The sequence below is a fragment of the Engraulis encrasicolus genome, chromosome 20 (genome assembly GCF_034702125.1).
Source record: "Engraulis encrasicolus isolate BLACKSEA-1 chromosome 20, IST_EnEncr_1.0, whole genome shotgun sequence".
Lineage (NCBI taxonomy): Eukaryota > Metazoa > Chordata > Actinopteri > Clupeiformes > Engraulidae > Engraulis > Engraulis encrasicolus.
This window is the reverse complement of record NC_085876.1, coordinates 39,649,487-39,674,865: the sequence shown is the minus strand read 5'-3', so window position 1 is coordinate 39,674,865 and position 25,379 is coordinate 39,649,487. Positions and strand designations below refer to the sequence as shown.

At 43.7% G+C, this 25,379-nt stretch overlaps 1 protein-coding gene and 1 long non-coding RNA gene across 4 annotated transcripts; one reads left to right on the top strand and one right to left on the bottom strand.

Moving 5' to 3' along the window:
- Nucleotides 1-572: 572 nt before the first annotated feature.
- Nucleotides 573-1,108, bottom strand: LOC134436628 (uncharacterized). 2 transcript variants are annotated; one of them, XR_010032241.1, is made up of 2 exons: nt 980-1,108; nt 573-845 (listed from the first exon to the last, which is right to left on the bottom strand). It is a non-coding gene; the product is annotated as an uncharacterized LOC134436628 (long non-coding RNA). The 2 variants fall into 2 exon arrangements; XR_010032240.1 differs by having other exon boundaries at nt 573-840.
- Nucleotides 1,109-3,130: 2,022 nt separating this feature from the next.
- On the top strand, nt 3,131-25,223 carry LOC134436619 (ATPase family AAA domain-containing protein 2-like). 2 transcript variants are annotated; one of them, XM_063185921.1, is made up of 24 exons: nt 3,131-3,331; nt 3,450-3,487; nt 3,697-3,872; nt 4,006-4,087; nt 4,278-4,356; nt 4,494-4,577; nt 5,034-5,142; nt 5,381-5,496; nt 5,872-6,046; nt 6,923-7,011; nt 8,849-9,008; nt 9,632-9,722; nt 10,028-10,342; nt 10,679-10,796; nt 11,263-11,449; nt 12,456-12,641; nt 14,807-14,942; nt 16,762-16,958; nt 19,193-19,352; nt 22,094-22,216; nt 22,623-22,703; nt 23,387-23,532; nt 24,753-24,881; nt 25,103-25,223. In XM_063185921.1, the coding sequence occupies exons 1-24, from the start codon at nt 3,324-3,326 to the stop codon at nt 25,133-25,135; spliced, it is 3,018 nt and encodes a 1,005-aa protein (XP_063041991.1). In that variant the 5' UTR covers nt 3,131-3,323; the 3' UTR covers nt 25,136-25,223. The 2 variants fall into 2 exon arrangements, with proteins under 2 accessions (XP_063041991.1, XP_063041992.1); XM_063185922.1 differs by lacking the exons at nt 3,131-3,331; nt 3,450-3,487; nt 3,697-3,872; ... (1 more) ...; nt 4,278-4,356; nt 4,494-4,577 and adding an exon at nt 4,876-4,918.
- Nucleotides 25,224-25,379: the final 156 nt, after the last annotated feature.

The following is a 25,379-nucleotide window of genomic DNA, read 5'->3' as shown; positions in this document are numbered from 1 at the left end:
GTAATCTGAATGGCCCCCTCTCATCCGATGCATGCAATGTACTGAGCACCCAAATCTGGGCCCCCTCATCTACCTGGGCCAGGGACAACTGATCCCTTTGCCCCCCGCCCCGTCCCGGCTTCCAACGAGGGCATATGCCGTCTGTGATGTCGAGGCCTAAACTAGGGCGCAGCATCTGTCTTGCTTGGAGTTCCCTGTGTCACCTGTTCCATGTTGATCCATTGCACTGTCAGTCCATATGGTCTCACCTTGGCATGCATATGTGCGCTTCCGGCATTGCCTCACTAATCTTTGGCTTCTTCTCAGCTATGTTATTGGCATGGGGTAGAGTGACAAAGAGTAGGTGAAATGATTCCATTTGCAATGTCAAATGTATTCATTTAACTTGTTGATACATCACTAAAGCAATTTTAGGCCTTTTTTGTGTACAATGGAACCATCTCAAGAGTTTCATCGGAAACTGGTGGGGTAGGCCTATTCCTAACCTACACAAATTTACAAAATGGCTGTAGCCATACCCACTGTTGTACCATATGTCCTTTTGTCAATAATGTCTATCTGCAAATACCGTATCTTGCAATATCATTTTTATTTGTATTAATGCTTTTTCTAAAAGTCTCTTCGGGCTTCAAGTACAGACACCAAAACTCCATTCATGATTTCAACTGATGACGCAGTTCATTCATGGTCTCATGTGTATGTTTTTCTCCTACTGGCTGCTTGGAAGAGAGAGGTGGTGACTCGGGGTGTGAAGGATCAACTCTTTGCGTCACTGGGTGGGTGGCTTCATTTAGCCCTTGCAAAGTGTCTTCATCTGCAGACATCAGCTAAAACTTCCACCTGTTCTTTAAAAAATGTTCCTGATATCTTCAACCAAACCATCATTGACACACCAAACACATTCGTCTTCTCGATGTGTTACATTGATGGGCCCGCGTCTTTACTCACAAACATGAAGTAAACCAACCTTTAGGCTTACCTGCGTGTACCGTTGACCTCCTCCTGGATTGACCTTTTGCGCAGGTGCCAGCAATAGTTCCTTGCCAGCTGGCACGTGCTAGCGCATGCCTTGGTGTCGTTAATGGGATTGTCTGTATTTAGCAGTCATCTGTGAGAAGTCACGAGGCTGTTAGATGTTTGTTAAAAGACGATGTAAGGACGAGACTGTTCAGAAACGAACCAAGAAGTGAGAAGTCAGTCGATGCCTCAAGGAGCTTCAGAACAGGTGAAACATGCTGAAGTATTTTGGTACATTTTCGGGCTTGGGTGTTATTTATTTAATTATTTACTTACTTACTTATTTATTTACTTTATTTTTTATTTCATAATGGTCTAGCAATAGGATATCTTGGAACATGGCACTTAAAAAGTTGGAGAGTTTTTGTTGTTGTTGTTGTTGTTGCATCGTTAGTTATTTAATTTGCATTTTCCCCTGGCCTGATTTGCAAATTAAAAACAACTTATTACACAGGGATGGACTCTATGGTGAAAAAATCTCTGGGCGCCCCCCTAAGGCACCTCACCAGCTGTGTGACCCAGGTGAAGGAGGCACACAGGGGCCGTAGAAAGAGCCTGACTGGCCGCCGAAGAAGCGCCCCATGCTTGTCTCATGCGACGCACGACTCCTGGGTCCGCGCGTACCAAGCCGATCTCATCCGAGAGAGGCAAGTTAACGATTCCCAATGAGTTGTGTTATCTAATTAAAAAAATAGAAAACAGGATAGTCTTGCACCTTTGAATATTGTCCAGAGAAAAGAGAGTGCATGTCTGGATTTATGTGCACTCTGTTTATCCCTGATCTGCGTGCGTGTGATGAAGTGTACAAGAATTACGTTTTCGTTATTGGTTGAGTATGCATGTAGGTCTATGTATGTATGTATTTATTCATTTGTTTGTTGATTTTGTGTTTAGAAACTTAAGGAAGACTGTGGTGGCTCAGAAGAACGCACAAAGAGCAGCGAACAGGGCCTACTTCACTCCCATACCCAGGGTGCGTTGGGGCAGTGGCCCTTTTGATTCTTAAACATTTACTCTCAATTCGTTATAATGATGTACTACTGGGCAGTCATTAATAAATGAGTTATATGTGCCTTCTCGATTTTAGGACACCAGGAAATTCAATTCCACGACGAAGGCGCAGTTCCCTCGCGAATTCCATGGAATGACTCGTTCACCTGCCAGGGGTGACGACTCGATGTTCGGTGCCTTCCAAGGTCTCAGTCTAAACGTGGGCAGTGGCCCAACGACGAATGCAGAACAGTGCAAGGTCATGTGAATTCAACACAACTGCATATGTACAGTGAACTGTATCTTCGTGGAGGTTTTTGGGAAGAAAATATCCATCTCTTTTCCCCATGACGCACGGACGGACTAATGCGGATTTCAGGCTGGTTCAATAAAAAAAATACTCAAAGAAGTAGTCATTCTTGACACTCGGAACCGATGGTTACAGGCCAACAAGTGCAATAGCGGAACTGAAGAAGAGCTGGGATAGCAGGGCAATGGCTCTTTGCGGCTCCATGGACCTAACTGCAGATGGCGCATCTACACTGACGCTTTGGAATTTATTTTAGGATATTTTGAAATGAAATCTGTGGACTCGCTACTGAGTGTCATAGAGTTTGACATTACATAGATATAACTGCCATATCATTTTGTATCATTATTGTTGTTGTTATTGTTATATGCAACATAAAGGGTTCTGAACTAGGCTATCAGACTACTCTACAGTCGCCTGCATGGAGACTTTTCCATCCCCTACACTGTCTGTACCAGAGATCTTTGTTATTGCAAGCCTATCGTTTTTATAACCTCTGGTAATAACCTTCAAAATGAAAATAAATGGGTTGTGCTTGTGTTTTTGGAACATGGAATGAAGGTTTGCCGTTCATTAAAATGGATGTTCGGCATCAGATGAGGTTTATTTGTGATTTTTCTCTCTTGGAGCAAGCCGCGCAGCATACAATCATTGCAGCCATATAAGGTAAAATAATGGTTGCAGAAAACCATCAATCACCTCCACAGAAGAGCCTCGCGCAACACAGTGGAACTGCGTAAAGCGTGTTCGAATTGTTTACGTTTGACGGCGATGCGCAGTCAGCTAGGCCGTCAGAAGGATGTGTGGATCGAATAGTTAAATACTTTGGGTTTATAAAAACAATAATAGATATCATTCCCCTCATAAGTGTGTTTATTTTGTCACCACGTTTGCGCGTTGTAAATAGCAACAATTGCAATTGCATGCCATAATTTACAAGCGACGCTTAAAGTGGTCTAATACCAAAGAAAAAGGGTAAAAGGGCTTCCGTGACCCCCAGGAGAATATGTCAAGGTAGGCATTCACATTTTAGGCCTATTATTCAAAGGAAATTCCTGCCCCTTCCTTTGCATGCGTTGACAGTACTATCTATAGATTAATATGTTTGTTTTGTCTCGTCGTTGGAATACAGAAGATACAACAAAAAAGACCAGCGTGGAGACCTATGTGGTAAGTCCACCCTGTGAGTGGTGGTTTGACAGAAACCCTTCCCCACCATCGCTCTCTATGAAAATAGGCATTCCTCTGTGCCGCAGATGAAAAGGCCTATGGGAACAGAGATTATAAGGGAGTAGTATAAGAATAGGCCACCTTACTCAGTTTCTTTGGCTATATTTGTCATTACTCCTGTTGATCACGCACGTACCCCGTGTCCAAAGGCGCACGAGGCGTTCCAAAACGTTGCAGAACGTTGTCGGCTCCCGCCAACCAAAAGGGAGGCTGCAACAACAAAAAGCTTCAGGCCGGTGCAGCGATTGAACATGGGGCCAATCTACCCTTGACATCTCCCGCACCTGTTCGGCGCATGGCTGTAGACGGCTGGGATTTCCCTGAGGTAAACGCCCAACACACGAGCTGCACGCCTGTTACTGTGCTGTCCCATTGTAGCCATGTAAGTTAATGGCAGAAACCCTTCCTCCATAAACCAAATCGTTTCTATGTGTATAATATTTATTTGCTTTCATAAGAGTGAGCCATCTTGTGATGGAAGTGAAGATGATGAGGAAGTGGAGGAATATACCCCGCAGAACACACTTGGTCATTGGGATGGTACGCGCATATTTTTGTACAGGCTCACCTATTCAAATTATGTTCTCCTGTCGTTTGTATTATTTCAACATGTCTAATTTCACCGAGGGACTGATGGCACTTTTTATAGCCTACACGAACGTGCATATTTGTTGGTTAAATATGAAGCTTACATCACATGAATCCAACATGACAATATTTGGATCCTCAGGCAGGAGGCCAAAGGCAAGTTTTCGCCTCGCTACAGCTGCCCCTTGGAGCGTGAACGCGGAGCGTCCAAGGCTTGGGAGGTCTGTCCTTTTATTCCCCTTCAACAATGTATCTTATTACTCTTTCATTCATTCATGAACTGTCAGGTCCGTCCTATTGAAAATGCAAAATTACTTTTTTTACGTATTTCACAAATGTCATCCACTTCCTTGCCCAGGGACTTTCAGTTTATGTCTAGGCCTGAAATCAAGCGGAAAGAGGCCAACGAAGACTCATCATCTGATGAAGATAACACAGAAAGGTCTGTAGCCTTCAAGATAGCCCCCTTTCAGCTATATTCGACACTCCATTACCTTTTGATGACACTGAATTATGGCATTCAGTTCCAAAAGCAGCAACTTCTGTAACAAACTGTCTTACCCGTACCCCCGAAAATTGGCGTGTCTGACCTAGCAACTGTCCATGACGTGATGTTGCTCTCATGGATTGAAAGTTCTATGCTTCTGTAAATCTCCTTATGACATCACTCAACCAACCACGTCATAGAGGCCTTAGAATGAAAATTCATTGTCAGCATAGCCATAGCTTCATTCTTTTGTAATTTTCCACATCTGTGGAAATACAGTAGATTGAGGGCTGTGGGTAAGGTGTATTTATTCACCTGTGTTGTGTTGTGTTGTATTGTATTGTATGTTTGATTGCATAGAAAATGTATTTCGTTGTTCCTTTATTAACTTTCATTGTTTTTCTACAATAGCTTCCTCCCTCTAAATTTTCAAAAGGAGAACTTTGCAGGGCTCTCAAAGGACAGGATGAAGCCTGAAGCCAGCCCAGCTGATGTGGACCCAGTCCATGTTGACCAATCAGTAAGTGTAAGGGAGGGAATGAACAGTGTGCAATGACAACATTCAGCTTTGCAGAGATCTGAGCTTGACCTCAAGTGTCAACTTAAACCTAGCCTATTTCATAAATATGACGGGTTGCATTTTCTCCTTGATATTGGGGTTGTGCAAATTCCCCATATCATTTTTCCTGCACATGTAGGCTATGGTATGCTATGCTGCTCGTCTATCAAAATGATCAAAAATCAATCGCTCTCTACAGATTGGCTTCGATGCCGTTGGAGGTCTAACCAGCCATATCGCGGCACTGAAGGAGATGGTGATTTTCCCTCTTCTGTATCCAGAGGTGTTTGAGAAGTTCAAGATTGAATCACCAAAGTAAGAGTCTCTCTCTCTCTCTGTCTGTCTGTCTGTCTGTCTGTCCTTCTCTCTCTCTCTCTCTCTCTCTCTCTCTCTCTCTCTCTCTCTCTCACACACACACACATACAGAGACACTTTTGTATAACAGTGAGTTGGCCTGTGCAAAAATTGTGCATGTCATGGAGGGGGTGGGAGATATAAATAGTGCATCTGTGTGTGTGCGTGCATGCGTGCCTGCATGCGTGTGCGCGCATGCATGCATGTACGCATGCATGTATGCATGTGCAGGTGTGTCCATGTCATGTGTATACCCACGCTCAGTCTGAGCATGAAGAACAGTTTGAGGAGAGAATCATGGCATGTGTGTATTTCTTTTGTGTGTGTTTGGTTCAGGGGCTGCCTGTTCTATGGGCCTCCAGGGACCGGCAAAACCCTGGTGGCTCGTGCCCTGGCCAACGAGTGCAGCCGGGGGGACAGGCGGGTGGCCTTCTTCATGCGCAAGGGGGCAGACTGCCTCAGCAAGTGGGTGGGAGAGTCTGAGAAACACCTCCGAATGCTGTTCGAACAGGTGAGTCGGCAACGCTTTAGAATAAGGTTCTTCTAATAAGCGTTTATAGTCACTAGTAAGCAGGTAGCAATACCCTTACAAGTGCCCAATAACATGCTTATTAACTTTGTTAACATGCTTATTAACGTTGTTAACATCTGATGAGTAACTTTATTTGAGTAAAAGCATGAAAATCGGTACACATGGCAGCCATCTTCAAAATTTAGTTTTTTTCGCGACGCCTCCATATCTAGTATATCAAGATGGATATGTGTACCGATTTAAATAATGAGACTAAAAAAATAAACCACTATAAACACATAATAAGCAGCTTATAAGATGTTAACAATGTTAATGAGCATGTTATTGGGCACTTGTAGGGGTATTACTACCTGCTTACTAGTGACTATAAACGCTTATTAGAAGAACCTTATTTTAAAGCGTTACCGGTGAGTCCACCCACCACCACTACCTTGTTATACTGTAGTTTGAATTCAACACTGGCTAACCACAGAAATACAGCAGTGTGTGTGTGTGTGTGTGTGTGTGTGTGTGTGTGTGTGTGTGTGTGAGTGTGTGTGTGTGTGGCGTAATAATTTCAGATGTGTATGGTGGGGACATATCCACACACTACTTTTGAGATAAACCTAGCTTGTCCACACCATTATTTCATAAATATAATGCAAATATAGCATACCCGGACATTTTGCAATTTTAATGTCACCACCACTTTCTAAGCCAAGCCACACTTGTGTGTGTGTGTGTGTGTGTGTGTGTGTGTGTGTGTGTGTGTGTGTGTGTGTGTGTGTGTGTGTGTGTGTGTGTGTGTGTGTGTGTGTGTGTTATTAGCTCGCCTGCTCTGACAGTTGATAGTGGAATATTTCGATTCATTTGCAGGCTCACCAGATGAGGCCGTCCATCATCTTCTTTGATGAGATCGATGGCCTGGCTCCTGTTCGATCCAGTCGCCAAGATCAGATACACAGGTGAGACCATCTATGTAGCCTCAAAAGGATTGTGTACTACTTTATCCCTAGCCAGATTATCATCGACTTTCAAATCTCTTCAAGACTTGGTCTGACCAAGAGCATAACAATGAACATTTCCCAAACAGCATGGTTGACCCATCTCCCTTGGTTTGCTAATGGTTGTTAGCTTCCCAACAAATTGGGAGGAGTTCCCGATTTTTCGGGAGCTCAGAAAGTACTTGCATTTCTCTTGACCTGACTAGTAGCAACGCTGAAGGGCACGGCCTGGCCACTTTATCCCTTCTCTCAGCAGGTGTTCGTTCACCTGGCCATTAGAAAAACGACCAAACTCAAGAGATTTCAAACAAAAGTTGAAGTAAACTAGAAATGCACTCAGAGAGTGCAGACCTCCACCAAGTAAGCTGTTTGATAGAACATTTGACTATGTTTGTTACACCCTATTTTTGTAAGTCTTTATGCCTTCTTTTTGTGGAGTTAGAAACTTGAACGTCAAAATTCACCCTATTCCGCAATGGTGAAGAATCCTTAAAAAGGTCCTGGTTATGGACCGTGATCCGGATCACCATTAGAATGTAGTCACTTGTTCCTTTGGTCATTTCCAACAACTCCACAAAGTTTCATCCAAATCCGTCCATAACTTTTTGAGTTATCCTGCTGACAAACAGACAAACCAACGCGACCAAAAAGTGGTGTTACAACTATGTAATATCATGTAGTAATGTTGGTCTTAAACCATGAATTTACAACTACTTTTCCTTTTGACACCTCAAATTTGCTAGGTGACAAATGGAGTGCCATTGAACTTCAGTCTATTTCTCATTTCTCATTAGCCACGATATGTCAGGACTAGGGGTCGACCGATACAGGTTTTTTAATGGCCGATGCAATACCGATTTTTTTTTCATCACCCTTGGCCGATACCCGATTTCCGATAAACGATATTTGGGGCCGATATGGGTTAAAAAATTACAAATATTTCAGGTCTCAAGTTAAAAAGAAACATTCCTTTAACATTATCAAATTGAGGTAGAACTTGTAACATTTAAACACCCACTCTAACAATCAAGTAATGTCTAACAATCAAGTAATAAAAAATAAAGTGTCTTGGTTTAAAAAAAAAAAACAGAATGACATAAAATAATAAATATTGCGTATCGATACACTTAAAAAATGCAAATATCGTCCCGATACCGATACATATATATCGGTCTAATCTTAGTCAGGACCATGCAGGGCTAGCTACTCTCTTTTTTTATTGCTCTGCAACTGTGGCTGATACTGTTGGCTACTGTCTCTGTTGAGAACTAACTGTACATTACATAACATTGCATTTTGCGCTTTCATCCAAAGCGACTTACAGTTATTTTAAGTAGTGGTTACAATCCCTGGAGCAGTATGAGATTAGGTGCCTTGCTCAAGGGCACTTCAGCCATAGTCAGGTCAAGAGCAATGCAAGTACTTTCTGAGCTCCCGAAAAATCGGGAACTCCTCCCACTTTATCGGGAAGCAAACAACCATTAGCAAACCAAGGGAGGCGGGTCAACCATGCCGTTTGGGAAATGCTAATTGTTATGCTCTTGGTCAGACCAAGTCTCGAAGAGATTTGAAAGTCGATGATTATCAGGCTACTTCAGTCATGGAGTGAAGAGGAAGTGGAACCATTAGTCCATAGCTGTCCTGACCACATAGTATAGAGACTCAATCATCAGGACCCATTTGGAAGCCCCTAGAGCCCAGAGCCAGACTGACACACGGCTTCTGTCAACACCGTTGTCTCTGATCCCTTCTTCCTTTGCCATCACACCCACACCCACATCCCTTACCCCACTCGCAGCTCCATTGTGTCCACCCTGCTGGCCTTGATGGACGGGCTGGACAGCCGCGGAGAGATTGTGGTGATCGGCGCCACCAACAGGCTGGACGCCATCGACCCGGCACTCCGGAGACCCGGGCGCTTTGACAGGGAGTTCCTCTTTGGTCTGCCGGACAGAGAGGTGAGCTGACTGTTGCCTCCCATCTCATTTTACTGTCATTTTATCATTTGGGCTCACCTAGTTCAGCACGAATCTCTGTAAAGGTGATGGTGCACAGGGAAACTTTTTACATTTCATTACATTACATTACATTACACTTAGCTGATGCTTTTTTTTAAAAATCCAAGGCGATTTACAGTTATTGTTCTTTAGGGTATCGGTTACAGGCCCTGAAGCAATGTGGTGTTAGGTGCCTTGCTCCAGGGAAGGAGGTGTAGGGAGAGGTCAGGTGGGATACAAACCTACAACCTCCAGATTGAAAGACCAACTCCCTAACCACTAGACTAGGCCATGGCTGCCCCACTTTTTGCACAATTGTGATGGGCAACGAAACAATAAGATGATGTTCGGAGCGTTAACACTTTTATCAACACGAAACACTACTATTTCAAAAGCTGCTCTGTGCATCATTGCTTAAAGATATGTCAGTGAGATTTATTGTCAGCTCAGTCATATGCGTAAAGATACAAAACAAAAGGAACTATTGGCATAACTCACACATTTTGAGGAAAATGGTGACAAGCACTGTTCGAATGTCTGACTGTATGTTCTTTTTCATGCTATGATGTTGTGCTCTGATGAAGGCTCGGAAGAATATCCTAAAGATTCACACCAAACAGTGGAAACCCACACCATCAGACGCTTTTCTTGAGGAGCTGGCAGACAAATGTGTTGGTAAGACTTTAGTGTGTTGGGCTGCCTCCAATTGAAGGATGTGGATGTCTGTTTGTGTGTGTGTGTGTGTGTGTGTGTGTGTGTGTGTGTGTGTGTGTGTGTGTGTGTGTGTGTGTGTGTGTGTGTGTGTGTGTGTGTGTGTGTGTGTGTGATCAATTTGATCGAGCTTGGATTTTGTGTGTGTGTGTGTGTGTGTGTGTGTGTTCGTGGACTATTCTCTTTTGTGTGTGTGTGTTGCGTGCGTGTATGCGTGCGTGCATGCGACACACGCATGTGTTTCATTCTGTTCCGTGTGCACATCATAGGCTACTGCGGCGCGGACATCAAGGCGGTGTGCGCGGAGGCCGTGCTGTGTGCGCTGCGCCGCCGCTACCCGCAGATCTACGCCTCGCCCGAGAAGCTGGTCCTGGACACCTCCTCCATCGCCATGCGCAGCTGCGACTTCGTGGCGGCCATGCGCAAGCTGGTGCCCGCCTCCCAGCGCTCCAGCTCCTCGCCGGCGCGCGCACTCCTGCCTGCCGTGCAGCCGCTGCTGGCCTCCACGCTGGACGCCCTCCTGGACATCCTGCAGACGCTCTTCCCACACACCGAGCAGGGCATCAAGAAGAGGAGGAACACCGGTCAGTCACTGCAATCGCTACACCACACTACACTGTATTAGTAACAATGTTACAAGCCGAATTGACTTGACTTGACTTAGAAGCTGTTTCCACGTAGCCTGTTTTTTTTTTTAAACGTATTGGTTTTGGCCTTCCGTCTCCAAGAGATTTAAAATCCACATATCAAAAATCCAGTTTTAAAAATATTCCATCTAGGGGGCTAAAATGCACATGTTAAACTGGAGTTTTTTAATCCACATGTTGTGTTTCCACCTAAGTAGGAGATTTAAAAATATCCTGCTACGTGGAAACAGCACCTTATTTATCCATTTAATGTAGGCCCTATTTCTGTTTCAGATCTCACCTCTGCCATCTTGGATGATGATTTGCTGTATGCGGATGAGGGGGAGGGGACCTCCAGCGGGACCATCTACAGGAAGGTCCCAGAGAAAGGCTCCTTCCTCCAAACCATGAGGTGAGATAGATTGCGTTCAAAGGTATGAAGCTCCTATGCACAGCCAGTTCGATCTTCAACGTGGAGTTCACAACTCCCACCAGTAACTGGTTTTCAATGTTAGTTGCCTGCTTTGCTCAAGGGCACTTCAGCCATGGGTTGATGGCTTGGGGGTTCAAACCTTCAACCTTCCATCAACACTCTAACCCAGTGGTTCTCAACCTTTTTTGAACAAACGCCCCCCTTGGCCTCATCAGAAGCCTTCCAACGCCCCCTTGACCTCACCATAAGCCTGACAACGCCCCCCTTAGTATTAAAAAATGAAATGGACTAATGCCATTCAATGGCAACTAAGCACCGCACCCACTCAGTTGTATCCTTCTCAACGCCCCCCTAAGGCTCCCCAATGCCCCTTGCTGTACCGCCCCCATTGAGAAACACTACTCTAACCAAAGCTGACATACCTTTCCGACGCCCCTCCCTCCAGGAGCGCGGCGATCTACCCCACCTCCCACCGGCCGCGGCTGCTTCTGTCTGGTCGTCCTGGCTCGGGCCAGACCACCCACCTGGCCCCGGCCCTGCTGCACGCCCTGGAGAAGTTCACCGTCTACACCCTGGACATGGCCTCGCTGTTTGGGGACTGCACCACCTCCGCCGAGCAGGCCTGCTGCCAGGTAGGGTCGCCTGGAGATAGTTGCATGCAGTGCTTGACATTAACCCATTTAAGCCTAAGGCACCTGCAAAAAATCCCTGCTGAATGCTTAAGTCCAATTTGGGAGAAGGTGCCCTCAGCCTATAAAAGCCGAAATATCCCAGCCTCCGAAGTTGGACTTGAAAGCTAGGCTCCTCATCTGGCATTAGAATGTTTTCATTCAGCTCTAACATACCCACATTTTTATTTTTTTTAAAAACTCTGTAAAGACTTGGTCGTTACATGCTATAATATAGGCTCTGCACAAAGATGGTGTGAAACATGACAAAAGCTCACATTTAGAGTCATTTCATTAATTTGTTTGTTCATTTGTATCTCAGCCATTTCACAGCAGCATTCATATCTCTCTTGAAATGAATATTTTGTGTATCTTGTTTTGTCTTGCCATGTATAGTATGTCTCTCATGTGCTGTATGTAAGCTGCTATACGCCTCAACTTCCTTTGATATTAACAAAAGATCTCCACTCTACTCGATCTCCTCTGTTGTGATTGGCAAAATGTATTAATTTGCTACAATCTAGGGCCACATGCTCTAATGACCTTGTTTCACCTGTCCAATGAATCCAGGTGATCATTAAACCAGTCAGTCACCTGTCTAAATTGGACAGGTAAACCCAAGTATTTTGGAATATGTGGCACTGGATTATAACTAATGTATCCATTTAGCCCATCCCTGCTCCTCTGTGGAATGTTAAATGTTGAATGTTAAATGTTCATTTGTACTGTATTTATTATTCATTATTGAACATTGTTACCAGTCCATCACTGTTACCTGTCCTGTCTTGCACTTTATGTCAGTCTGAAAAATGTCAGTTTTATGTATGTCTTGTCCTGGCATGGCATAGAGAGAAAACGTAATTTCATTTTTCTTTGTATGTCTTGTGCATATGATGGAAGTGACAATAAAAGCTGACTTGACTTGCTGACTTGACTTGTCTTTGTGTGTCCTGGTGTCCTGGTGGCGTAGATCTTCTGCGAGGCTAAGAGGACGGCCCCCAGCCTCCTGTACGTGCCCCTGATCGAGCAGTGCTGGGACACGGTGTCGGCCGTCTTCAGGACCACCTTCCTCAGCCAGCTGCAGGCCGTCCCCCCCTTCTCCCCCATCCTGCTGCTGGCCACCACCAACCTCAACCACAGCCAGCTCGATGAAGAGGTAACCGCCTGGGATTTAAAAAAAAAAAAGTTGTGTGTGTGTGCGTTTGTGTGTGTGCCTTTATTATGACAGGACAGCTGAAGAGGTGGACAGGATTTTTTAGAGAGAGAGAGAGAGAGAGAGAGAGAGAGAGAGAGAGAGAGAGAGAGAGAGAGAGAGAGAGAGATGGGGCAGGGTTGGGAAATGATCCCAGGCTGGAGTGGAACCTGGGTCCTCAGCGTAACAGTACTGTAGGCTACAGTTGGCCTTAAGCCCGGATGGTTGGCTGGAGGAGGCAACTTCTAACCTACAGGCTACACCCTTAAGGAAACTGTCAACAAACTCCTCACTTGTAAAAACAAACAAAAAAATAATAAAAAACAAAAACAGTGTTCATAAAATAGGTCACGACAGCGGCCGGCGGACAGTGACAGTTTGCTTTCTTGGAACGGCAACACTCGGGCATGAGATGTTGCTGATGAATCCTGATGGGCTACCACTCTGCCTTTTTTGTTATTAGGCTATTACTGTAACTTTGTCAGGATGACATAACTTAAAATTAATCGCTGAATGAGACTTCTAGTGTTGTTGCACTTCGTCTTGAGACGTTTGAGAAGTGGTTGGTTACCGGAGCATCAGTGGGCCACCAGCAGCGTGCGTTAATCGCACTGCTGTCATACTGCTAAAAATCAGAAGGCAAGACATATCAGTGAAGATATGACCGATCTACTTGCGGAGTGATCTCTGAAGTGACCAAACTCGTTGCCATTGGCAGCGGGTATTATTAGGTGGGCATTACAGAAAAGTAGTGACCACCGAACGTTGGGTCCGCCCATTGAAAGTGAATGGGAGCTCTTGCAACATTCTAGAGTGCCGTATAATAAGGGATAAATATCACCCATGGACCCCTGGTAATTCCCAATTACCCCTGGACCTCCGTGATTTTTCGGGGCGCATTCGGAAGGGATAAATAAACGTCTGTTATTTACTGAATTCACAGACATTGCACAGACATTACAAGGGGGTGCAGACGGCGCGCCAATGTGAAATTACCCCAGGACGTCTGTGTTGCGCCGAAATACAGTAGGTAATTCGTGGCGGAATTATTACCTCACAAATCGCGGACATGGCACATTCGCACTAACCTGATTCACATCATCTGGCTGCGTTCGGCTACGTCACGCGGGGGCGTTCCCATGCCTCACTACCCCAAAGCATATCAGATGGTAAGAATCAGGTAACATTCGCACAGGACTAAGAACTCAGACGTTCTCCATAATTATTCTGAATTACCGGGGGTCCTCCATAGGTAATAAAAGCCGTTTTTGAGCTACGACCAAGGCCTGGCTACTTAGACTCTGATTACGGTAATGTGGCTGTAAAATTTAAGGAGGCATCGTTAAGTGTGCATATCTTTGAACGTTGGTAGTCATAAAAATGTTAAAAGCTGTTTTTATAATTTTGTGCAAAGGTGTTCAAATGGCCAGTTGTGTTTTTGCTTCTAAATCAAGACAATCACATTGTTAGGATGAAACAAGCAAAAAAGTTAACATTAAAGAAAACCGTTGCGAGCACAATTGGGAGTACTGTTGGAGGATGGAGTATTGTTTCAATTACTTTTTTTAAAACATTGCATTACACTTAGCAGGTGATTGTATGCAAAACAACGTATGGTTACTTACACTTAAGTAGTTGCAGTCCCTGAAGCAATGTGGATTTAGGTGCCTTGCCCAAGGGCACTTCAGCCATTACCTGCTGGCTAGGTGGGATTCGAACCTGTAACCCTCTGATCCCAAGACCAACTCCATCAACCACTAGACCGGGGCTGCCCAACAGGGCTGCTATGTTATGTCAATATGTTTTATTTGTCAAATATTTACAATTTTGAAAATGAATAAAACATACAGTATTCTGTGAAAAAGTTTGTGAAATGTTGAACAATTATTTGTAGATATTTTATAAGGCATGAATAAAACAGTCTATATATTTTTTTTTAAGTTAATGTTTTGTCTATTATTAAGTATTTACTAAGCCTTTGTAATGCTTTTTATGGATCCATGATTATAAAGTGTTAGTGTAATGTAATGTAATGTAATGTAATGTAATGGTGTACTGTGTTGTGCCTCAGTGTAATGTAATATAATGTAATGTAATGTAATGTAATGGTGTTCTGTGTTGTGCCTCAGCTGCAGGGCCTGTTCCAGGAGGAGCTGGGGGAGGTGCAGTACCTGAGCCCTCCCTCTGCCCAGGAGAGGAGGAAGTTCTTCGAAGACCTCCTACTCAACCAGGCAGCCAAGGGCCCAGTGGCCAAGAGAGAAGCTCGTGAGTATCCTCATCACATGTGGGCAATGGCGTAGTGGGGATTTTTAAAGTGGGGGTACGCGATTTGTGAGGTCATCAATTAATTAGGGAACTTATCATGTCAACCCCCTTTTTGTATTCAAATAGGGACAGAATTTTTCTTTTTAAAATCTCAACTCAGGAGAAGTGGGTGGACTGCGTAACCCCGCGTACCACGCCCACTACACCCCTGCATGTGGGCCACACTGGATGCAGTGGGTCCACTCCACTGAAATGGGACGAGGGTGCTAATCAGTGGTTCTCAACTTTTTTTTTAATTATAAACGTCCCCTGGACCTCATCGTAAGCCCCCCAACAACCTCTTGACCTCATCATAAGCCTGCCAACGACGCCCCTTAGTATTTAAGAATGAAATAGACGAATGCCCCCCACTGGCAATTAAGCCCCGCCCCCTCTCAGTAGTGTCCTTCCCCTTGAACGCCCTATTGAAAAGAATGAGTTATTATTTTGTTGAATGCTGTAATGTCTTTGACTTAAAACTTCTAGTGAAGCCTCAGCCGTACTCAAAGCACCCACACTAACTGTCATTCTTTTTTATTACATGAGATGTCGTGCATGGGGACGTTATGCTGACAAACGGTACAGTAGTATGTAAATGTGACCTTTTGCGATCACACATAGTTCATGTGCCTGATGCAATCAATCGCTTTGAGTAAGATTGGTGATAATGTCTGCGATACAGATAAGATTTCAAAGGCCTCAGATAAAAGAAAATGCACATGTTTTGTTGAAAACTGGGTACTGGGTATGTCAAGGGCACCGTCAAGGGCACTGTGCTAGTATGGGGGGTGGCCCATATCAGTCGTCAAATCAGTCGTCCATGTTTCCCTTTTGGAAATCTACTGTAGTGTTTCTTAACATGGAGCATTAGGGGGGCCCAGGGGGGTGTTGAGAAGGATACAGCTTAAAGGGGCGGGGGGGGGCATTAGTCTATTTTATTTTGTAATACTAAGGGGGGGCGTTGACAGGCTTATGATGAGGTCAAGAGGGCGTTGGGAGGCATTAGATGACTGGTCTACAGTGTCAAACTAAGGCCCAGGGGCCAAATTTGGCCTGCAGTGTCATTCAACATTCCAATTGCACATGAGAAGATTACCTTTGAATTGCACAAGCAACAGGAAAGGGTAGGAGAAGCTACTTTGACGCCATACCACTCTCTCCCTCTCTCTCCTGTTCTCTCCCTCTCCTGTCATGCCGCGATCACACCGCGGGCGTTGAAAGAGCCACAATGCTGCTGACTCCTGCCTGGAAAGCACTGGTCAGGGGCGTTGAACGCGGCAAACGATTCATCCTGAAGCGTTCGGCCGGGAATCTCGACCAACCGAAGCTCGTGTTTAGAAAAATTTTAACATTCCATTGGCTGATGCCTGCTGCTGCCGAGCTCATTACATATTTTAAGATAAAGTTCAACTTTTGACGCCCTCGGCTTTTGACGCTTTTGAAGCCCTCGCCTCTCAAACTTCTGCCGCCTCCTCTCCCATACAAAGTCAATTACTTCTGCATCTTTCCACGCGTTCAACGCCGGCGGTGTGTCCGCACGGTCATCCTCCCTAACTACTTTGACTTTAATACACTCCCTCCTTCACTCTCCCTCATTCTCTCCTTCTCTCTCCATCTCTCTCTCCTTCTCTCTTCCTCTATCCCTCATTCTATCCCGCTCTCTCTCCTTCTCTCCTTCTCTCCTTCTCTCTCTCCCTCCTTCTCTCTGCCTCTCTCTCTCCCTCCTTCTTTCCTTCTCTCTCTCCCTCCTTCTCTCTGCCTCTCTCTCTCCCGTGCTCAGTCCTGCAGGCCATGGAGGTGTTGCCCATAGCCCCGCCCCCTCCGCCCCGTAAGCTGTCGGAGGCGGAGCGTCAGCTTCTGGAGCGTGAGGAGGAGGACGCGCTGAGGGACCTGCGGCTCTTCCTGCGCAGCCTCACCGACCGCCTCCTCCAGGACCGCCGCTTCAAGGCCTTCACCAAGCCCGTCGACAAGGAGCAGGTAAGTACCACGCCAGAGATCTTACAGAGAGAGATACTTCATTCTAGTTCTTTTCCGGTATCCATGTGATGTCGGGTGATCACCCCTTTAGGAGACCTTCGGTTAGGAGACCTTCTGAGTATTGAGGTTGAGAATAAATGTCCAATTAGCGCTGTAGATGGCGGTAGCACACTTCTTGTGCAAACACCTCAAAAAGAGAAGAAGAAGGCGGGGACAACACCCCCTCAGGAGACCTGTCGGTGCCCAACGGGTTCTGCCTGCCTGATCCTGCCTTTGCACACTGCACATGCGCAGTATGACGTATACGGAAGAGAAATTGCCTGATTTGTTCCGTTAATTTTTAACTTTCTCGTTTTAAGTGTTTATTTTGCAGGAGGAAGTTTGCGTTTTAAACTGTCTGTTTTATAATAATATATAACCGTTACAGAAACGCTAATAAGGTCACCAACTGGTCAGCTAACCAACTGACTATTCAGAACACAATATTCTATTATTTACAGCGACAAACGCGTTTGATGTAAAACAACGATATAAAGAAAAGATATAATATAAATATATAACATATCTCTTTGTGTTAATGTTCTGGCGGCTGCAAAATAAACATTTAAAACGTGAAAGTCATAAGGGAACGGATCAGGCAGGCGGAACGCGTTGGGCACCTACACGACCCAATTTGAGCACACTCTTTTGCATTGAGTAGGCGGGGTTTGAATCCTCTTTATTAATCTACCCTCTTTGATGACGCCATGGCAACGGCAGCCATTACATCTGAGGATTTTTTGGGCCTCCAGTTACTTGGTAAAGTCAGCTGTGTTGGAAGGAAGCTGCAGCACTTTGTTTTTACATCTACTGTTACTTTTGACATCTTGGCCACACCTAATGGTTAGGGCAGTAGTCTTACGGTAGGGACACACACACACGAATTTGCGAACTTTGCCATTCATTCCTATGAGAGAGGCGATGGCAAGCGAAAGCAAGCGAACAGGAGCGAAGCGAAGCGAAATTATTAAAGAAAGTTTAATGTTATGCAAATGAAGAGCGAATTCGCCTGCCGCGGCCCAATCAAATCAACAACATAACTGTTCCATTCCATTTGATTCGCCGCGACGACCTGATGACGGTTGGATTTTGCCTCTCTTCGCTTCGCTTGCTTCGCCTCCTATATGTGCCTACCATTACGTTCAGAAGAAGTAATGCCAATCGGAGTCAATTGGAGCCAATTTTGGTCCCCTAGGGGAAATTCTTTCTCTGCACTTTATCCCATTTGGACTAGTGAATCACATTGAAGTACATACACTAGTCCGTAGCAGTGGGCTGCCTGCTGAGCGGCGCCCGGGGAGCAGTGTGGGGTTAGGTGCCTTGCTCAAGGGCACTTCAGCTGTGGTCCGGTTGGGCATTGAACCGGGAACCCTTGGGTTGCCAACCCAGTGCTCTAACCACTGAGCCACGGCTGCCCCAGAGGGCTGCAGGTTTGAGTCTCACCTTTACCTCTCCCTACACCTGCTACATCCATGGCTGAAGTGCCTTTGAGCAAGGCACCTAACCCCACATTGCTCCAGGGACTATATACCAATACCTGTGAATGACTGTAAGTCACTTTGGATAAAAGCGTCAGCTAAGTGTAATGCAATCTGCCCTACAAAACAAGAACGCAGTAACTCAGATTTTGGCAAACTGTGTTGTCGGTAAAGTGGTGGTGACACTTCCTTGTAATACTTTTTTAGGATAGAAATTAAATGCACACAAAAAAATCCCGAAAAAAAACAACATTTATGAGTGTTTTGAGTTACTGCGTTCTTGGCTGGTATTTCTGCCACAAAATGTAGTTACTGCAGGAGTTACTGCGTTCTTGGCTAGTATTACTGTCTACTCCCAAACCATTCCCATTGGAAAGTGCAGCAGTAACTCACCGACTTACTGCGTTTTTGTTTTGTACGACGTAACATAATTTTTGCGCTTTCAACATGATTTCTCTCTAAAACGGGACGATGTTGACAAGGGACGTAGTTAAATGCCCATTTCCGATCTAAACTCAATTTCGACCATTTTTGAGTTAGTGCGTTCTTGTTTTGCAGGGCAGCAATGTAATATAGAGAATTAATGTAATGTAGTGTAATGTGCCACAGGTGCCAGACTACCACTCTGTTGTGCGGCGGCCCAGTGTAATGTAATGTAATGTAATGTAATGTTGTGAACTAATGTAATGTAATGTAATGTAATGTAATGTGCCACAGGTGCCAGACTACCACTCTGTTGTGCGGCGGCCAATGGACCTGTCCACCATGCTGGCCAAGATTGACCAGCAGAGTTACCTGACCATCAAGGATTACCTGGAGGACGTGGACCTCATCTGGAACAACGCCCTGGAGTACAACCCAGACAACGACCCATACGGTACTAAACCACCTCTTACCTAGGCTTGCGCTAGCCTGGGAACTCCCATACTGCCTTTAGTTCTACAGAATCGTTTCGATCTGAAAGACAGTCTCACTTGTGATTAGGTCTGGTGTTAACCAGGCAAGCCTTGCGCATCATCCTACGTAGTTCCGCCAAGTTTTCTGTGGAGCGATGTTGAGCGGTAGGATTTGGCCAGTGTTCTGACAAACGGTCCTACATTGTCATTTTATCCTACGGTAGGATGTTCTGTCAGACATGTCTGTTAAACGGTCCTACATTGCCAAAGATAGACGTCAGACATGTTTGCACAACTTATCCTGATTTTTCCGAAAATGTCCTGTCCTGCTTCCTGCAATCGCGTCAGATCAAACAACCTCCAGACCATGAATACAAAATGAAATGGTAGTATTATGGGATGGTCAGGACCAGGCTACTGTACCTCTTACCCAGATAACGTTGCCTTTTACCTTCAGGTTTTTTTTTCTAAGAAACTCCAAACTGTTTTTAACAAGGTCGGGTGGCATCGAACAGATTTATAAATTTCTTGTAGAAAAAGCTGTATTCTCAACTTTAATTGCTGTCTTTTATTTTTAAGTGTGGTAGCATGACAGACAGACTTTTCGGTCCAAGCCTCTGCAGAAGACACTGAAGAAGGATTAGGCTGAAACATCTGTCATGCTAACCCACTAAAATAAAATAAAAAACAAGAGTTACAGTTGTGAGTGCGTTTTTTCTACAAGCCATTTACATTCATACACACAAATGCACACGAGACCATGCACACAACCACAAAATTGCTCAAAAGCACAATTAGGGCTGTGCATGTCAATATTGCTGTCAACTTAAACACTTAGGGTTTTCTTTTGCCTTAAGACATGTAAAAGTGTTTATCTTTTACCTGACATGTTTCGACGGTGTTACTTCTGTCTTCATCAGAGGGTCACTGTGATGTTGATGAGTGACGTGCTTTTAAGAAAAAACAGCTGATGTTGTTGTGGAGGTGTGACCTCCCTGCCAATAATGACAGGTTGGTCACACCTCCTGCTGTTAGAGTTGTCCTCTTAGTCACGTGACTCATCAACATCACAGTGACCCTCTGATGAAGACGGCAAGTAACACCGTCGAAACATGTCAGGTAAAAGATAAAAACTTTGACATGTCTTAAGGCAAAAGAAAACCCTAAGTGTTTAAGTTAAACAGTTATACATAATGAACTTAATACATATAATATTGCTGTCAAACAATATCAAATTGTATAGTGGGTGGTTGACGTTTAAGGGCGTAACGCAAAAAAAATAAAAAGTTTTTCAAATTCCTGAAAAAAGTGATGGATAAAAATGAGAAAAAAATAGAAAAAAATAAAGCACTTAGTGGTCTGTGGAATTTCACCTTATTTTTGCCATTTTTGGGAAAATGTGTCCTGCATCAACACATTGCATAGGCATGTCACACCGCAGGAAAATGGAGTCACACCACAGGGAATTCACTGCATTATGGCCATTTTAATCCTTTTGTTTACATGACTGACATCTGAGCTCATGCTACCTTAATAATGATATTGTGTTTAATCTTAATATGTGTTTTCATTCATAAAAAAACTTGTTTTCCTCCTATAAGAGCAGTCACACCACAGGACACCATAAAATGAACCTAAGCATTGCGTGACAGAAAGATTGCAATATGAAGACATATTAAGAGGTTTAGAGTCACCTTAAACTTCCACAGCACTCTCCAATAACTGAGGTAGTGACTAGTTAGGAGCCAGTCTTTAAGACCCTTGTAGTTGGCCTTGCAGCTGCCCATTCACAAGCATTGACATACATGTCACCCCACAGGACGCAATTTGTGTTACGAAATTGAACTTGTAGTTAATATTACTGTCTTGAGTTTTTTCCACATTCACATATCTTAATATAAAGTTAATATTTATGCAATCATGCCAAATGCTTCATACATTATTCAAAATGTTGTTGGTTAATTTATTTATATATTATATTCCAGGTTTCATTAATGTTACAGTCACACCGCAGGATATTTAACATATAAACCTTTACATAAATCTTAACAAAAGTGTTTCTTCTCATCTAAGACTAATATGAAACATAATGTACCACATCTTCTTTCATTGACATTTGTTTTTTAAAGGAAAAATAACAGTTTTGTAGGTTTTTAACCAATGTTACGAAAAAACAAGGCGTCACGTCTCCCACCCTAATATCGAGTTGAAACAATATTTTTGTCATTTACTGTCATATACTTTGTCATTTGTCATTTTTGTCATATTCTGCCAAAAGGTAGGTTATGCCAAGCGCAATGCATTCTCCTCCACTTGAGCCATTGCGAGCACAGAGCAGACTTGCTACACAACACTCATGCAGAACACCACTGTGTGTTTCTCTATGGCCCTCCACTCACACTGCTGAAGGGAGGGAAGATTTCAAATTGTTTAGCAAAATGATTTGTCTTTAAAATAAATATCGTCTAAAAAAAGGCGATATCAGTATTGACTGAAATAATCATGATATTGATTTTTCTCATAATCAAGCAGCCCTACACAATATGCACACAAGCACAATAACAGTTCATTGCAACCATTTCATTGCATTGACAATATACATGCTTCAAGTGCACTTCATTTGTATACATTATAATTTTGAATACATTGACATGACCTATTATTATTCATTTGTTTTGCATTGCCAAGTCTTAAATGTATTGGTATTGTTGTTGTGTCTCAGACCGTCAGATTCGTCATCGTGCGTGTGCCCTGAGGGATACGGTGCATGGCATCATCAAATCAGATCTGGAGGAGGGTCTTCAGAGGAAGTGTCAACTCATTAAGGAAGCCAGAGAGAAGAGAGGTTTGTTGATAACACTGTACATTATGGCTCGCTGATAAGGTGGCACTTGTATGGCAATTTATAATGTTATTTCCACAAAATAAAGTAATAGCCATGTAATTTCCAGAAATTATTTGGCTTCATGGATTGACTTGGATACCGGTACTCTGTATACATTATACAAATGACGATCTCATAGGCAGCGAACTTTCAATTTTTTAATGGCTTTACAGCTCAGCGCTTTCAATACATTGCGTTGCAAACCATTTTTGTTGTGACATCTCTTTCCTTCACCATGTGATGTGTTTTGAAATACTTTTTGAATGTGGTTTCGCCCTTGCTCTCTCCTTATCTCTGTCATTTTTAAAAATACTTGAATTTGAATGTGGTTTCGCCCTTGCTCTCTCCTGGTCTCTGTCATATGTAGGTCATGGTCCTAAGAATACCCGAGACTCGCCCAAAACTGCAAAGAATACCCGAGACTCACCCAACACTGCAAAGCCCAAACGTAAGTCATCGATATAGCTGTTTGAGCCGACACATGCGCACATGCACACACATGCACTGGGCACATACACAGGCATGGAAGGTGAAAAAGTGGATCACACTGGGGTTCTTCTTTTCCTCTTTTAATTTTTTTATTATTTACATAGCAGCAGAAGTGTAGACAAACGTTTCGACTGTTGCCTTCGTCAGTGTCTCCGCAGGCATGTACATAGACGGACATAGGCTACTTAGACATACACACGCATGCGCACACACACACTCATACAAATCTACACAGACACACACATGATGACATTTATTCTAGTGTATGTGTGTGTATTTGAGACCACTTTGAGTCAACCTTATAGTTGTGATATTGTGCTATGAACATACACGCTGTTGTTGCTAATGGGTCATGATTTCATTAATTTCATTGATTTCATCCTTGCTAATTATTATAATTAAGATGCCTCTAATTTGAAAAAATACCACTTTCAGCTCTTTACAACTGACTCGAAACTTGTAACTTTGCATCATGGTTTTCAACAGAGCATTAAAAGTTATATATACTGTACTTTTTTTCCCATTATGTATTTATTTATTTTGACATAACTCGTGTGTTAATGAAATATTGTTCAAAATGTTATTTTTTTTAAAGGGGTGCACTCATTGTATTGTAATGTGCGTGTGTATTTGTGCTCTCAGAGAAGAGGAAGCTGGAGGAGGAGGACGAGGCTGAGAAGCGAAGTCGCCTGATGGCCCAGCAGCACCAGCTCATCGACATCGACAAGGCCATGGAGCTGCTGGCCAAGAAGCCGCCTCAGCTGGTGGTCAACCACGACAGCCTGAAGGTACTTTGCACAGCCGCATAGGTGCCGGAAAGGGGGGTCCAGTGGTGCATTTCAGTGGTGTAGTGTACTTTTTTATGGTGGGTATACTGATTTTTTTTGAAGTGGCTATACTGTATATATTTGTGCTATTCAAAACAATGGATCAATCAATTTTAAGTGGGTATACTGAAATCCCTGAAATTTAGAAGTGGGTATACTCCGTATACCTGCGTTCTACGTAGACTACACCACTGGTGCATTTGCATCCCCACTTTTTGGCTCCCTAAATGAGGCTTTCTCAACTTTTACTGTAGACGAATTGAGTGGAGTGTAGCAGCAGTAACGTTGTTCGGAAATAAAGAATGAAGAAACAAATGCAGCACTACAGTAACCTCTTACTTCAGATGGGGTGGCTGGCGGGCCTATTCACAATTTGCTGAAAATACTCAAATACATCGTAACAACATTGCTATGACATTACAAAGAGGCTTAAGTAACAGATTAAGACATTGCCATTACAATTTTGGTGGCAGTAAGATTATAATATAGGCTCTGCGCTCAGGGGTTAAAACTCGTTCCGGCACCCTTGTACACAGGCCCCCACCAGCGCCCTCCGGGCCCCTCTCACAGGGGCGGTCCTAGTAGCGGGCCAGCCGGAGAATTTCCCGGGTTGGCACCCGCGAGGGGCGACATCATTGTGAAACTCCGCTCCTTACGACATCGCGAAAATCGCCAATTAGCACCATTAACCTGATATTTGTTTATTAACACCCCATTGTTATAATAACATGATATGAGCAGTTTTTATCAGCAGTTATAGGCGTTTTATTCACCAATTTTGCTATCTTAGTTTTTTTTTTTTTACGGGGGCCGTGGTTCAGGGCGTCGTGGTAATTTTCAAGCACTATTTGGAGTGCAGGCACATCCAATGAAGTTGGATGTGGTGCTGGACTAGACGTACTGTAATTGTGAAGGGAAAAAAAAGAAAGATTCTGCGCGTTGTTGCTGCCCCATTTTTACTTTACAAAAAATTTCAACCCTTACATGGTCTGGGAGGGTCAGGTACAATAAACTGGCGGGAGCAGCAACAGTGATTTTTTTGTTGTTGCCTGATTTGGATTTTGTAGTTATACAGGGTGGGAGGGTGGGGGACGGTCGGTCACTTCACTGCTAAAGTTGCAGGCACTCATGAAGAGTTGTTTGCTGTTTTTGTTTGTTTGTCTGTTTGTTTGTCCTTGTAGGATTTACTTAAGACTGTCGTGTCAAAGACAGCAGAATATGAAGTCTTCCAATTGGAGAAAGTGTACGCCCTCCTGAGCCAGTGTATCTACCGGCACCGCAAAGAATACAACAAAACTGAACTCATCAAGGTATGCTCATGCCAAACAATCAGCACACATGTTGAATAACCCCGTAAAGTGTGTGTGTGTGAGTGTGTGTTTATTACCAAGTAAGCTCTACATTCCATATGGTAAATGTGTTAAGTGTTAAATGTTGACACTTCAAGGACTGAATATTTCAAAATTAACCACGGGAATGCACTTTGGTAATGTTAAATGTTAATTATTACTAAATGTGTTCTTTTTTGCAGGAGATGAAAAAAGAAATTGAGAGCCTTTCCTGAAGATAATTTGTGTTTGTTTTGTTTTATCATTTCGCTAAATATAACCAAAATGCATTAAAAAATAAAATATATACAGCGCATAAAAATACTTTTTTTCCCTCTATACATATATATTTACACATGTATTCTCTATACATACAACAAGTGTTTCTTTGTATGTATTTTACCGTACATCACATTACTGAAAGTGGAGTCCCATAGATGTGTCACTCGATCGCAGAGTCAATCCGCCACTAGATGGAGC

Excerpts from the sequence above, each read along its gene's own strand:
- LOC134436619 (XM_063185921.1), top strand. Across the intron at positions 9,723-10,027 it reads GCTGGCAGACAAATGTGTTG|GCTACTGCGGCGCGGACATC; the intron begins GTAAGACTTTAG and ends TGCACATCATAG. Across the intron at positions 10,343-10,678 it reads CAAGAAGAGGAGGAACACCG|ATCTCACCTCTGCCATCTTG; the intron begins GTCAGTCACTGC and ends TTTCTGTTTCAG.